Here is a 15197-nt window from a genome sequence, read left to right as displayed (position 1 = left end):
CACTTCACAGCATATCATATCAATGTAAACCTAAACCAAACCTCAATGTGGTTGTGGCTCAGAGAAAAGAAAAATGGATGTACTATTGGTTTTCAGTGCAAGAAAACGCCAAGTAAGTACATAATGGTGTCATAAGGAGAGGAGGGAGAGAACAGAGCTGGGCCCAGAGAGGCAGGGAGACAGTCAGACAGTCTGGAGTCTCAGGTAATGTTTGTTCAGCTTTTTTTTTTTTTTTTTATCAGTGTTTTTGTTAAGTATTAAGGGTTTCCTGTATATATGTGGTACAAGACCACAGGGGTTAAAGTGGACTGCAACTACCCAGAATGACACCGACACCTTTGATTCAGAGGTAAATAAATTTGAGTGTCTAAACAGAGTGAGACAGAAGAGCAGACACACACATACACAGAGGCAGGAGAGAAGCCCAACATCACACAAGGCGATAGTCCTTTTAACTTCATTGCTGCAAAAGAAGCGATGTCCTGCTGATCCCAAAACAGTTGTGTTGTTGTTGTTACAAATTCATGAGGTTATTATAAAAATCAGCTCTATGTGTGATTAAAAACAGAGCAGAGGAATATGTTCACGCCAGAAGCGAGTACTGCTCGTGCGACATACAGTTGGACTGTTCATTGCCCCTCCCAGTTGTGAAATGAAATTTCCACCCATGATTTTATCAGTTAAATTTTCTTTGCATACTGACTTGGAGGAACCTTAGAAGTGACCAGAACTTTATTTGAGATGTTCACACCATTTTAACAGATGCTAAGTTTAGCAGATGCTATTTTCTGGTGGTCCTGATATAAAGGAAATAATTTTCTAACTTTTACGCACTGCTGCAAGTATTAATACCTTGTTGTATCTAAAAGTCTCATGTTTACAACCAATTTACATGTAAATGAACCATCTACTGTTCCAAAACGTATTAAAAAAAAATATGTTTGGCTGTCAAAGTCAATTTCCTTGTAGAACCTAAAATGTGTATTAGCTGTGAATAAAGCCAGTAGGTCAACAGTGGCTCAGCAGTGAGTAACAATATTCTGTACTTAAAATGTCTGTCACACTTGTTCTGTGGGGAGCATTTCTCAACTATTTCTGATTCACGTCTCGACTTTGATGGAGCGCTGTGATAGAACTGGATTCCCATACGGCTGTCGCCTCTGACCCTGCAGTGGCAGTAGGAAATGACAGTATGAGTAATGCTATTCATCCAGTGTGGTCCATTGGATTGAAGGCTAGGAACAGTGTGGTGAGAAAAACAATAATCTGTCTTTGATATGAATCTTTTGTCACCCATTCTGTCCAGGGTACTGTGAAGGGCTTGGGCTCTGCATGTCGTAACCTTCTCTTTTCAAGCACATTTTCCAAACTACTTCCCAGAGAATGCTAAAGATATGCAAATTCGGGACCTGGTGTTGATTCACGGAAAAATTGGAATTTTAACAGGTGCTGACATTTCGGGCAGTGTAGCGTGATGATCATTATGGAGCGCATGTTTGGCAGTTGTTGGCTCATCGTTTGCCGTTAAGAATAATTTTGCACAATGTTGAGTGGAATCTTGTGTTTAATCCTCTAATCTCACAAACACACAGCACTTCATAGAACAATACATTTCACTTCCTTGTGACTATTTATTTACTATATTGAGAGTCTCGGTTAAATTATACAAGAACCTGTAGGCAAGGAAATGTAAATGTATTTGAATAGTACATTATCATACACAGTGGTCACAAATAACAGAAAACACAGTGAAAACACAGAGTATAAAACAGGCGTTAAAGTGCCAGATTAAATGATTAAATGAAAGCAGTGGAGAATAGAGTAGCTCTTAGCTTCTTTTTTAAAGCCAGTCACAGTTTGGGCAGATTTGGTCTCCAGTGTGCCGCATAATGGCTGAAAGCCATTTCACCCTTTTTAGTTTCAACTCCAGGCATCACTAGCTGATCTTAGAGACCTATTAGGCTTATGTATATCGGACATTTCAGACATATATTTCGGGGCTAGACCGTTATGTGACTCAATAGACGGCAAGTACAACTTTGAATTCAGTTTAGTATTGACTGGAAGCCAGTGCAAAGACCAGAGAAGTGGTATGGTATGCTCTTGTTTTTTGGATTTTGTGAGAGACCTAGCAGCAACATTCTGAATAAACTGTAGCTGTCTCATGGTTTTATTTGTGAGAAGAGTATTGCAATAATCAACTTTTGAGGGTCTAAAGGCATGAGTAAGTTTCTCTAACTCCTGCTCAGACACAAAGTCTCTGATCTTAGCTATGTTTTTGAGAAGCTAACATTGTCTGTCACAATGATTACATGAGGGGGGAACTGAGTCACAGATGTGTCTGTTTTCGGTGTCTTTTTAGCACACAGAAGCCATGTTTTGTTGCACACTATCCGTGTGTTGTGCTATAATGTGTGTGTATTCATATATGAAAGATTGCAAAGCACAGTACCTGTTGGGTGGGGGAGCAGACTGTTGACAGTCTTCATGTCATTGTCATTCTGGGATTTCACTTGATAGATTCATGTGGGGAACATGTACCCAAAGTTTGGCTGAGAAAAGAAGGTTTTCAAATACATTACCACATGAGATGAGTGAATTCTATTATGTTTTGTCATTTTTGTCCTGGCTTCCAGAAGTCATTTACAATTCCCTCTGGTCTATGTTACTGTTGACAAGTGTTAGCTTGGTGAAGATGCAAACCGCCATTTGACTCCTCCACTCATCGTCGGCTGTTGCTTTTAACCTAAGAACAAAAACCTTTTACTTTGAAATTGTAAACCAACCTGCGAATGCTGCCAATTGTGTTCGGTGGAGTGTAAACACATTTGAGTAAATGTGTTTGGACACCTTGACTGGCTTTCATGCAGTGTCAATGTGCAATAGAATTAGATGAAATATAACCAACAAATTAAGTTTTTTTTTTTTTTTTTTTTTTTTTTTTTGGAGGAGGGGGAAACAAGAGAGGCCATGAGTGCACATGAGGGACAGGCTGTAGTATATTTGGGTATGCAGTAAAAATGGATAGGACCTTGAATACACAATGGATGCATGGTAATATGTTCATTGTTAGTAAATTCATGGACTTTTAGCATAGGAATCAAGCCTTGTGTCTTGGTTGCTTTATTGAAGGAATAAATATTGTAGCCCAAGCTGCTGCTGTTGAGGCTTTGCTCCATACATCAAATTCAGAAGATATTTTTTTAAATCACCCAGTTTGAGTGTATTATCTAAATGCCAAGTGAAAGCGGAGAACATACACTGTTGAGTAAAAAATAATTTTTGTAGAGAAAAAAGTGGGAACCTGTGAGGTTTACCAGTACAGATGTGAACCCAAAAGCATGACAATGAGGCAGCAGAGTCTGAGTTAAAGTTCACAAACCAGGTAATCAGACAATCAGGCACACAAATCCAATGGGGGGGCAGGCAGGAGATCAATGGTCCGAAAACAGGCAGACTGGGTCAAAAACAGATAGATCAGGCAGCGCCCGGAAGGTGACGCTGGAAAGCTTGGCAGTAACACACAAGACAATCCAGCAGAGGGCAAGGGAAAATGGACTGGTATATATACTGAGGAGAGAATGAGCCACAGGTGTGGAGATGGGCAGGGAAAACCAGGTGAAGGTGATGAGCAGAATGCATTGGCTAATTGGGAGTCAGAATTTGAAATGACAGGAGAGTTAGTGATGATACAAGCAAAGAAAACTAGGTGAAAACAAACTAAGAGTTGGAGGGATTCATGACAGAATCTGACATATAGTAATGCTGAAATTGTTTGTATGTTACTCTGAAAGATAACAAAAGAGCACGACAAATTTGAAGTAAAATAAAATTCATTTAAAACAGGATGAATAGGCTTTGGTGCTTACACCAACAGGACGTTCATAATCATGGTAAAAGGTTCTTTCAGTGAGGTGGTTCCTATAAAAAGGAAACTTCCACCGAAGACTACACACTGGTGGTGGCGATGAGGAGCTTGAGGAATGAGAGGGAAACTTCTGATCGGACGGTTTGATTGGAGACGGTCAGGCACCCATGCCGGGGTGGTGAACGGGCAGAGGTGGGTCGTCTTCATGGTGCTAAAATGACAGCTGAGTGACAGCAAAGAGACAGACTCTTTAAAGTTTGACAGCTTACTAGTGACTGGCTAAAGGTGAGCGTGTTGGATGAAGACAAATGAGCTGGTAGAGCTTAGAGGTAGCGGGAAACTGTACTTGTGACTTAGAAGGCGTGCACAAGGAGATTGTTTAGCAGCTATACAGCTTATCTTGTTCACCATCTTAGTGTAGCATGTTAGCAAGCGTCATTAGATGACGCAATAGTTTTGCAGGGATTTGGTCACAAGTATTAAAAAAAAAATGTTGACTTGATGATGCTGCTAATAATCTGCTAGAACACTGACACAAGTGACCAAGAAGAACTGGCACAGAGTGAAGGGAACACTGAGACTAACTACTCTAGGGCAGGGGAGACAATGACACACAGGTGCAACACACTAGGACAGGGTCAGGTAATCACACAGGAGGGCAGGAAGTGCAGGGACCTGAAACGACACAAGGTGAGTATCAAAATAAAACAGGAAACACAAATAGAAACATGAGGGAAGAAGACAAAAAGGAATTAACTGACGACAAGTGATAGGCATTTCAATGAAAAGCACACATCAACCTCATGGGGGCGCTAGAGGAAATGTTCACTAAGAAGTTATCACAAATCATTGGGATTAATTTAATGGGAACCAGGAATGTCTGTCTTCCTGACTGTTTTGGCAACACATGTGATTACTGCTGCTAACAGCACATGTGGTTTAATACTACAGATCCCAGAATTCTGGATGCGGGGAAAACTCATCGGGCTGCCACTTTCTTAGAAATACAACAGAAGAGCAGCTGGTGTTTCTGTTTATAGTACAGCCAAATATTTTAATAAATTAAGACACTCAATCAGAATTACAACCACAATCTGGTTCCATGGTGCAAGCAGTTTTCCTCCCAACAGCGCGGCACAGTAAAGTTGGTTAATTTCTGAGGAGTTGGAGGCACGTAGCCTGTCGCCCGCAGCTCTTCATCTAACAGCTCAGCATGGCTGCTCCTGACTTTTCCATTACTTCTTTCAAAAATTACACATGATATGGATGAAAAAATGTGGAGAACAGAGAAACTTTTCAGTATTTTGTAGATGCAGTGTTGAAGAAATGATGATCATGCTCAGCTCTAATATGTCTGTCAAATACAATGTATTTTCTGACAGGGTATCACCAGTTGTGCAACAGCAACAGGAGATGTTGCTTTTGCTTTGGTAACATAAGGCAGTTAAGGGGGAGTGAGGAGTAAACACAGAGGCTGATATCAATCAGATAATATTACAAACAACAAGACAACATGCTGCAGTTTTTTATCCCACACACACGGTGGGATTTTTGAATCTAGTGCAAGTATCGCTGATTCTCCTACTCACAATGATGAAAGTAAATAAATTAAATGGCTGTTGAAGAACACTGTATACCAACCATAGATCATATATACAATAGGGTGTGATGCTGGAAATGATCCTTGAATCTGCGACCACTTATATATCTCTCCACAACACGAAGTATCATCACAACACGCACCAATCATCTTGGTGTGAAGTACAGTTTAGAAAACTACACTGACTTGCCAGCTGAGGGCTACGACAGAACAGTTTGTGACCAGTGTCACCTCATTGTTGGCCTCTCTCCAAGTACTGGATCTCTCAGCCAATTTGAAGGCTGTCTTCTGTATGATGTTCAAGGTTCAAGATCTAACGTGCCATCTTGTCAGCAAGGTGTCCTGTTTGGGGAGAACCTTGTCAAAACTATGTACTCAATACCCCACATGAACACCCCACATGGTTCACTTCAACACGACTCTTCAACAACAGATGGAAGTAACCTTCACCTCCATTATGATTATGAAGGGAATTCCCTGTACATGTCAGAATTTCTTTCTCTTTGAGGTAACCTCCTCACCTGCTTTGGATAATATAGACATTTTTGCTTCCTATATTTCCCAGAATTAATTTTGTCATCCTTGAGAGAATGTGTCTGGGCTATTTTCGACAAGTTATTTAAGCAAAGAAAGACAGAGCAAAAGCCAAAGTGACAGCATTAGTGTCAGAAACAGACCAGCCAGGTATTTCCAGCCAGGTATTGCGTCTGCATTACATTCTGGTCTAGTGAGTCTCCTGTCAGTAGAGACATTGGTATCTCTTCCTTTTTTTATGATTGATGTCTCCCTGCATCCCTGTTGAACAGTGCTGCTATTGTAGCTGCGAAGAAAATATCTGGATAAATGTCTGTCTATGTTCCTTTTTTCCGCGCAAATCAGAAAACACACAAACAACTAAACCCAAGAGTGTTAAGTAGTTAAGGTTACTGTATGTGCTTTTTTGAAGGGCACTTTCCTTAAAGTATATACACTATATCCACCCAGAACTCAGGGTAATATAGCAAAGTCTAGCGATGTCTGTCAGAGAAATGTTTGCTGTCACCCCAACACACCAGAACTGTTTGTGGTGCTACATTTTAAAAGCTCACCTGCATAGTTTCTTTTTTTTTTTTTTGTTTCCGAAGTCTTCACACGGTTACTCACTGTGATCTACAGATCTTGCTGTGAGCATTTCTTTTTCTACAAACTATATATGTCTACCGCAATCTGTGTATTTCTGCGCAGGAGAGAGCAATTGACATAACCATGTTACAATCTGTGGGAATATTGGTTGGTGTTGAGTTTTTCAGATGGTTTTTTGCTACATGTGAAAACAAAAACACAATAAAGCTCCATTGTTGGGTTTGACAAGAGACATTGCTAAACTTTGGCAAGTCACACTAAAGCTATCTGGATACGGAGATATCCCTGCAGTTAAGTGGGTCAATTTCCCCTTTAAAGGTCGAAGACACACACTGGAAGGTCAATGGTCTGAATCCCAGAATCAGCTGGGAGTAACACGGGGGAAAAAAAAGGATTAACTTTGTTCTTCTTTCCTGAGTAGCTACTGACAAGGTGCCCTTGAGCACTTAACCTCTGGTAGCTCCACAGGAATGACTCAGTAGCCAGAGGAGGACTGAACTGAGCAGCTCCACATTGTGAATTTGTGCACCTTTATGAATATGAAGCAGGACAAAGCTGAATACAGCACAGACTCTGAACAAAACGTCCCCTCACCATGTTCACAGAGTAACTAGAGGAAGACTTATGAAAAATGAACATAGAACCTTCCTCCTATTGCACCTTCACCTGTGACTTGCCATGCATTCAACTAAATCCTACAGCACCATGGTGGCAACTGCCAGGGGAAATAGCAGGAGAGGAAGATAACCTTTTATATTTTCATTTTATGACCTAATTTATTTTTATGCTAAGGAAACACTTTGTTGAGTGTTTTTTTTCTGCTGTAGTGTGTGCAAGGGATTTCAAGCACAGAGGACTGATATTAACTTCATATTTTTATCTGTTTGTTGACAGACAGCTTTGCTACTGAGGCATTTCTCACTAAAATGAATAAACTGCGAAAAATTGGTCCCTGTACATTTCTTAAAGAAATGTGGGGGCCCCCAAACTGGCATGGAAAATAAATAAATAAATGACTCTACTTAATTAAAAATAAATGTATAAATTTAAATCTAGCCAAATGTAATTTAATAAATAAATTAATACATTTATTTATTTCCACAGTTATGTATTTATTTCCACATTAATTTATTTCTGTATTTCTTCTTCCTTAATGATGACAAGGAAGGCTGTCACAGGGGAAGGGGGAATAGACAGACCACTACGGGGGCTTCAGTACTTGCGGTTTTGCCTCCCAGAGACAAATTCCCATGGTAACACACTCAGTGTGAGTCAGTGCGATGAGTAACTTTGAAGCAGACAGCAGGTATTTGGCCAAATAAAGTATAAATATACTGTTCATTTACCTTTCATATTGATATTGATGCACTTTAGGAATTTGATACTATTTAGAAGTAGCTGTGGTCTGTCTATGGTCTGTCTAAGTATTCAGCTAAACATGACATACAGGCTGATGGACTTAAACAGTAACAGAATCATTTTGATTGTAGGCTTTTAACTTAATATCCATATATTCTACTGGATTACTGTATGGGTTTGCTCATGAACCATCATCAGCGACCACCAGCAATCACATGCTTACTTGCAGGTAGCACAGTATACAGTATACAATTAATTAATAATGTAGTAAGTCAATTCACCATTCTGAACCACGGGGATAGAAGCTTGAAAATTGCCTTTCATGAATTTTGGCCCCTGCTCCTCTAATGTCCTCTGCACATATCTGCTGCTTTGTTCTGATTGGCTGATAGACATCAGAATGTACTGATTACACTTTGTTTACATTTTGGTCCACACCAGTTATAATGATAAACATTATGTTGGAATAATAAGTGACTCAAGTTATCTGACACAGGTAAGCTTTTATATTGGATAGTGTGTCTTTTGCTCTGTTTTGGATGTGGTTTCTTGGACCACAGCATATTCGCATTATTGTAATGGGTTTTTACTAAGTGGTTGAAACTTGTGGGATCACTGATTTTTCTTTTACACAAGAAAAATAAAGTCTGACTCTTTTGCTCAAATGTAAGGATTAATGTTAATATATTTTTAATTTATTAGGCTTTATTTGAGCAGACGGTGACCTTGAGAGCTCAATGCACTGCAAAATACCATGAAGGCGAGTCCAACCCGTGACCCTTTGTGCTTTATTATCCTCTCTCTCTTTCCCTGACTTTCCTGTCTGTCTTTCACACTATTGGAATTAACGCAAAAAAAATAACTTAATAAAGAAAAAAAGTGTTGAACCTGGGACAAACTTGTTATTCAATGCTTTTAACTTCAAAAGTCACATTTGGGCCTTCACCCAGTCCCAGCCGGGTTCATCACTTTTTAGTGTCTCAGAAAAAACACCTCTGTTGTGTTGTGGGACTGAATTTGCAGCGCATTTGTTTATTTGCATGTGTTGTGATTTTTTTAAAGCGCATGTGAATTCATTCCGAATTCGCGGCGCGTTTAAGCCGCAGTGCGTCGAGCTCTCAGCGCCACCGTAAGTGACACGTTTTGGTCGTATTCTGTCATCCATTGATTTACAGTAAAATGTTACAGCGGCTGAGACTAAAACGCTGACTTGGCTCTAAGCAGGTTAATTGTGTTCACATCTCCACTGGGTGAGCAGTGAGGCAAATGAAGCCTCCTTCTTACATACTTATACTGCCAAATTTATATTCCAGCAAAGGTCTGTCACCTTACCTCAGTCCAGCCGACGGTGTGTCACTCACTCGTGATCGCTGTACCTACCAGCTCACAGCTGGCCCCTGAATCTGGTTTCAGAGGACATAAACAGTGCTGTGACTTTACATTCCAAGTTGTTATTGATTATCATAGATTGCATACACAGAACCTAACTCTTCTGGTGGAAAGATTTCAGCAGTCCAGAAATGTCCCATACAGTTTAATGACAAACGTTTGACCAAATGTGTAATGTCAAGACAAGCCTTTGTAAAAGGCACTTTGAGCTCTGAGCATTAAAGCAAAACAAACAAAAAGAAAAAAGACTTTTCATTTGCTTGATTTAAAGAGTGCCTCTGTACAATGTACAAATGTATTAGCTCCTCATCTTGACCTTTGCCTCATTTGGAATAAATAAAAACAACATTATCTCTGTGTTTTTGAAATTCTTACCCATAAATCTGTCCTGTATTGTTACTGGACTAAGATCTGCTGTGGTTACTGATCAGATTTAAGGCTAAGGGTTTACGAAACTGGCTTTTGTTTTGCATAATCAGGTATCTTGGTTGGAATATTTACTGCATATTTATGTGGTAACATGGTGAGCGACATTTTGTGCATAATTTCAGGTTATGAGGTGACCAACAAGTACAGACAATGTTCCCCTGATTCATCAAGGTGAGATGTCCTGGTAGAAGGCAAACACTGGCAACATTTAGTTTACAAGTGACACCCTCTGCAAATGTAAATAGACTAAATGAATGAATAAATAAATTGGAGATTTACTGGCTAAATTTAAATGTAGCCTACTCATTTTTTTATTATTAATCACAGTCATTTATGTATTTATTCATTCATTTATTTAATTTCCACATCACTTTTGGGCACTCTTAAAGGAAAAGTGGAGATATGTAATGTAGTGATATCCTATAGAAAGGCATAGGTTTAGTTTAACATGAGTATATAGATATATAGGGACAGTGGTGTGGGTGTGTGTGTGCGTGCAGGTGTCCTCTCCCTGTCTTTCTGTGTGGAGCCTTATGTTTGTACACACATGAGGAGATCACACTGCAGAACATGCTTTTTTCAGTATTTGCTCATATAATTTGTTTAAAAGGACTTTTACCAAATTTATTTTCTTGTTTCAAGTGATATTTTACATTTTAATTACAAATTAATATTAAAAATTTCTCACCTTTCATTCACCTGAGTGAATCTATAGTCTTGAGCTCGTGTGCCTGTGTTTTAACTTGCTTCTGCTTGCACTATTAGTGCTTGCACCATTCCTATCAGTATCCCTGTTATATAAAAGTGATCAGCTGAAGAAACAACTTACTCTTCTAGGAGAGGTTTGTGAGGGGTGAAAATGAACAAGTTACCTCTTAACAGTACTGCCTTGCATTTGACTTGAAACCACTGAGATCGAAAGGTGACTGCTGCTGCTTGATTATTCTCATAATCTTCTACAGACAATTTGGTTCTTCTTAAAAAAAAGGAACTGATGCCCCCCATAATTTACTATAATTGTTAAATTCATGTTAACATGTCAGTTAATGCCTAACACATGAAATCTAAATATAAAATCAAATATTAACTGATGTAATTTATTGGCAGAAATAATCTTTTAATCATATGATATTTGAATTATTCAGTCTATAAATAGCATCTGCTTCAAATTTGCCATTGTTCGTGCAGATCTATAGCCAACAAAGTGAAGCTCAGCCTGGAAGTTGTCAGATCATCATGTCAGGTTTCCCCTTTATCTCACTATCCATCAAAACAGCCCACCCTTTTCAGAGAACACACAGACCTGGCAGCTCTGGTCAGATCTTCCTGCATGGTTAATCCCTTTTAGCAGCCTGAGCTCTGATGAGCTTCACAGGTTTTCTATTTATTTCCAAGTAAAATGTGAACTATTCTCAGGCTTGAATAAAGATGGCACAGTTTAATGGCCAATGCTGACCTTTAGTCCTTAAATATTTTAGTTCCCCTTTTAAGACCATTAAGGCTCCTCGAGACATGTTTTTTTTTTTGCAAAATTTACTTTGTGGGGCTTTGACCTAAAGTTTTAATTTCCTTCAAAGCTTTGCAAATATAAATAATCCTTCTCTTCGAGTTGAAGGTAACTTTTGTAGTCTTGTTCTTTGGAGAGTGTAGTTCTCTAAAGGGAAACATTATGAAACAGTGTTCCTTTTGAAAATAAACAGTTCATCCTCCGTATTTGTTGGGAGGCAGTCGAAGTGGTCCAGCAAATAATGGAGCTTTTCAAAGGCACTGTCTTCTCTTGCTGGATTTTTTCTGATGTGGATTTTCTTCCCTTGGTGTGTCGCTTCATCTAAATTGATTGGTTGTCCCACAGTTTCTTGGTTAAAGACAAAATTTTATGGAGCCAGAAAAGTTTTTTTTTTGTTTTCTTTTTTTTTTTTTTTTCAATCAGATGCGATGCTTCTGTTGACGGGGAGACGTTGTTGTCGTGGTCACACAGTTTGGTTACATGACACATCACCAGCACAGTTTGTACACAGAGAGCACAAATATAATGACTGGGATTATTCTGAATTACATGGTCGTATTGCGACTTCATGATAAGTTTCCAAATACTGTGAGAGGCAAATCACCCCAATACAACCACCACCTTCGATATGTCTCTGTGTTTGGATGATTTTAGCTTCCTATTTGATTTGACCCGCTTCATCCCATCATATATATATATATATACAAGCTCCTTATGTCACTCTGATTGCTGATACTGAGTCTCAGTGTATTCAGCACCACACAGTCTGCACAATTTTTTTTTTCTTTTGCAGGGACAAGTTAATACATGAACCTGAAATTTCTTGTTTTTGCTCTATTTACTGTGAATGCCGTGTGTCACTCTGGGGTGAACAAACACTGCTGAGTGTGTGAAGCTCCCTGGATGATGTGCTATATGGTCTGTGTGTGATAACTTGCAGACTAATCAGCCAGACGCTGAGGCTTTGTGCACTAAATTCATCTTCCCACATCTGTGAGCTGACTTAAACTTCAGGGCATTTTGGATTTTAAAAGACTGTTTTCACGGCTCATGCAAACTCGTGCCAAATTTATAACATCCATTAATTAAAAAAAAAAAAAAAAAAAAAAGTATTGGCACACAAAGTTGCAATGAATTTACATTTTTTTACTGATACTATCAATAAATGTTCTGCCAAATCCTGGTGTTAAGTGGGATAAATACCGCAGTGCATTCTGAGTCGGGTTTTCTTTTTCATTAAGTTTGTATTCTGGAAAAGAAATACTGAAAAAGACTTGTACAGCCTTTGCTGTTGTTTTTGTTTTAACCTGGCATCAAATCAGCAGAGGTGCAGTTACCTGTCTAATTTCACTGTCAGACGGAAAAACAGAAATCATTCAGGGTAACATCTGTACAACAACTTACATATGTTTTTTGTATTGTTGTACATACCTTTGTATATAATAATGTATTGCTATATCACATTCTATGTATATTAAATTCATTCATATTACTATTTGATTGAGTATTTTTCAACAATAAAGATTTTTTTCATTATGCATTCTATTGTCAACCCAGAGTCACAGCAAAGAAAAACTAATCAATATGTTCAAGTTCATCAAACTCTCTTGCATCATAGTCCACTTCACCACCACTGGTCCTTGGGCTCACACTGTTTCAGAAACACACACTTCTCCACTGCTAATGTATAGGGTTTGGTTCCACTTAACTAACTAGCTGGTTCCATTTTGGATCCAGTTCCCAGTTTTACTCTCCAGGTTTCTAACAAATCTATTAAAGGTCCCATACGTCACACTTTTCCAGTGTTTTATTATAATTGTTGATCCATAAGAAGACATATTTGGGGTTTTAAGTATCAAAAGTCATCACAATTTAGTTTTACATCTCCTTTCTCTGGGGCTCTAGTAACAACAGGTCGTTGAGCCACTCAGAAAAGAGGCTCTGACCGTAAAAATAATGCAGATTTCAGGTAAACACTAAAAGAAACCAAATCCTGCAAGGTCGGATGGTGGGTACGGGTCGGCTGGGCTTGGGGCATGGCTGAATGTGGTGAGGGCTTCGTTGTGACATCGCAAAGTTACAGAAGTCCTGACATCTCATTTTAACCCTCAGTTCCTGAATACAGGCTCTGTGCATTTCTCTGTGGACTGACTGCTTTGAAACTTTAACAGTATTAATATAGAACCAAGACCTGTTTTATAATTAAAAAAGACATGGAAATCTCACTTTGTACAATATGGGAATAATGGGAAAATGCAATTTGGAAAACATTTAGTCCGCATTGTTCTCAGCACTAATCAGCAAACTAACCATCACTATTGCTGGTTAAAAATGGCAAACATCAGTAGCTGTTAATATATTTTAGGTAAAGTTAAGCACTAGTGAGAGTGTGAGTCAGTTTAATAAGTTTGCACTTGCAGATGCATTACTTTTTAACATTACTTTTTTTTAGTTTAAGGTATACATGTACATGTGGAGTATGTCAAAGTGCACTTTTCTATTTTTAACCCACCTGCTTCTCGATGCTCTTGGGATCCGAGGTAGAAGGCAAAGCCAGTGTGCACATGATCTGTGTTGCGTGTCACATTCTGATGTTCAGTGAAGTGCTTGCGCAATGCACACATTTGCGTGTCTAGAGAAATATTTTTAACATGTTGACTGATTTAATTAGGCATCTGTAATCAGCTGGTGCCTCCAAGTCAGGCATACATTTCTCACATGGCATGAGATGTGCTATCTACACTTTAAAAAGCTAAAAATTCAAACTATTAAAACATAGCATTCCAAATAAGGTTTGAAAATTTTAATTAATTTCTTAAGTTTGCCTTTGACAGCCAATGGGGAAACAGTTTAGTAACAAGAATGTCATTTCTAGGAGACAGGGTTTCCTGTTAGTTTGTCCAACTCAGAGTTTTCACTACTGTTAATTCCAAATTGTAGTAACTTAATGATGTATTAATTAATAATGTGTAATAATTTTACACTGTCACAACTTTGAATCACTACTTCTGTTTATGTATTCTTAAGTTGAGTAGCTGTATCTTTGTCAGTTTGTCTGCTTTGCTTGTTGCAGTTCTCTTCAGCTTTGTCTAGAGTTTCCTTATGTGCCAGTTTGTGTCCCCAGTGGTTCCGAGTGCTTTTTGTTCAGTTGCACCTTGTGTTACCCTTGAAAATATTCCTGAATTTATTTGTGGAAGTTGTTTGGCTCACCTCCTTGTTTGGATTTCTGTTTTACTACTTAAGTAAGTCTTTTGTGTTTGCAATTGTAAAATATCCCATTGTTGATTTAAATGTAGACAGTCATCTTTCTTCATGAAGCGCTGTCAACTCTTGAACACATCACCAACTGAAATCAAATTAAGTCAAGCTATAGAGTCCTTTACAACAAAGCTTAAGTGCGGGCTAAAAGCTTACCAGAGCTGTACTCATTTGTAGGTAATTGTATTATATTGTTTTTGGCTTTTTGTGCTTAAACTTAAACTGCCTTATCATCAAAATTCCAAAATAAAGAAAGCACTTCTACATCTCACAGAGACAGACTGTTATGCTATAGGTCCTTATCTCTGTGCGTGTTTTTCTTTCTCTCTCTCTTTCTACCAGATGCACCGTGGACAGCAAAGTATCACGAGTGGCGTGGCTCAATCGCACCACCATTCTGTTTGCGGGAACTGAGAAGTGGTCTCTGGATCCTCGTGTCATCCTGATGGAGAACACGGGCATCACAGAGTACAGCATCGAGATCCAAAACGTCGACGTCCATGACGAGGGGCCCTACGTCTGCTCCATCCTCACAAACAAGAAACCAAAATCCACAAAAGTGCATCTCATCGTTCAAGGTAAGATGCTGCCGCCTTCCCCCGGCCCTGTCAGCGATTCTATTCAGTTGTAGCAAATAACCAAATTGTCAAAAAAAAAGATCAGAG

At 38.9% G+C, this 15197-nt stretch overlaps 1 protein-coding gene across 2 annotated transcripts in view; it reads left to right on the top strand.

Annotated features, from left to right (window-relative positions):
• The window catches only part of opcml (opioid binding protein/cell adhesion molecule-like), a 304122-nt gene that overhangs the window by 205155 nt on the left and 83770 nt on the right, over positions 1-15197 (top strand). For both annotated transcript variants that reach the window (XM_056396764.1, XM_056396763.1), the window contains one exon: positions 14875-15110. In XM_056396764.1, the coding sequence (XP_056252739.1) occupies positions 14875-15110 (236 nt within the window). The remainder of the gene's footprint in view (positions 1-14874; positions 15111-15197) is intronic.

Source organism: Seriola aureovittata, chromosome 15 (assembly GCF_021018895.1).
Source record: "Seriola aureovittata isolate HTS-2021-v1 ecotype China chromosome 15, ASM2101889v1, whole genome shotgun sequence".
NCBI lineage: Eukaryota > Metazoa > Chordata > Actinopteri > Carangiformes > Carangidae > Seriola > Seriola aureovittata.
This window is presented reverse-complemented; position numbering and strand designations above follow the sequence as displayed.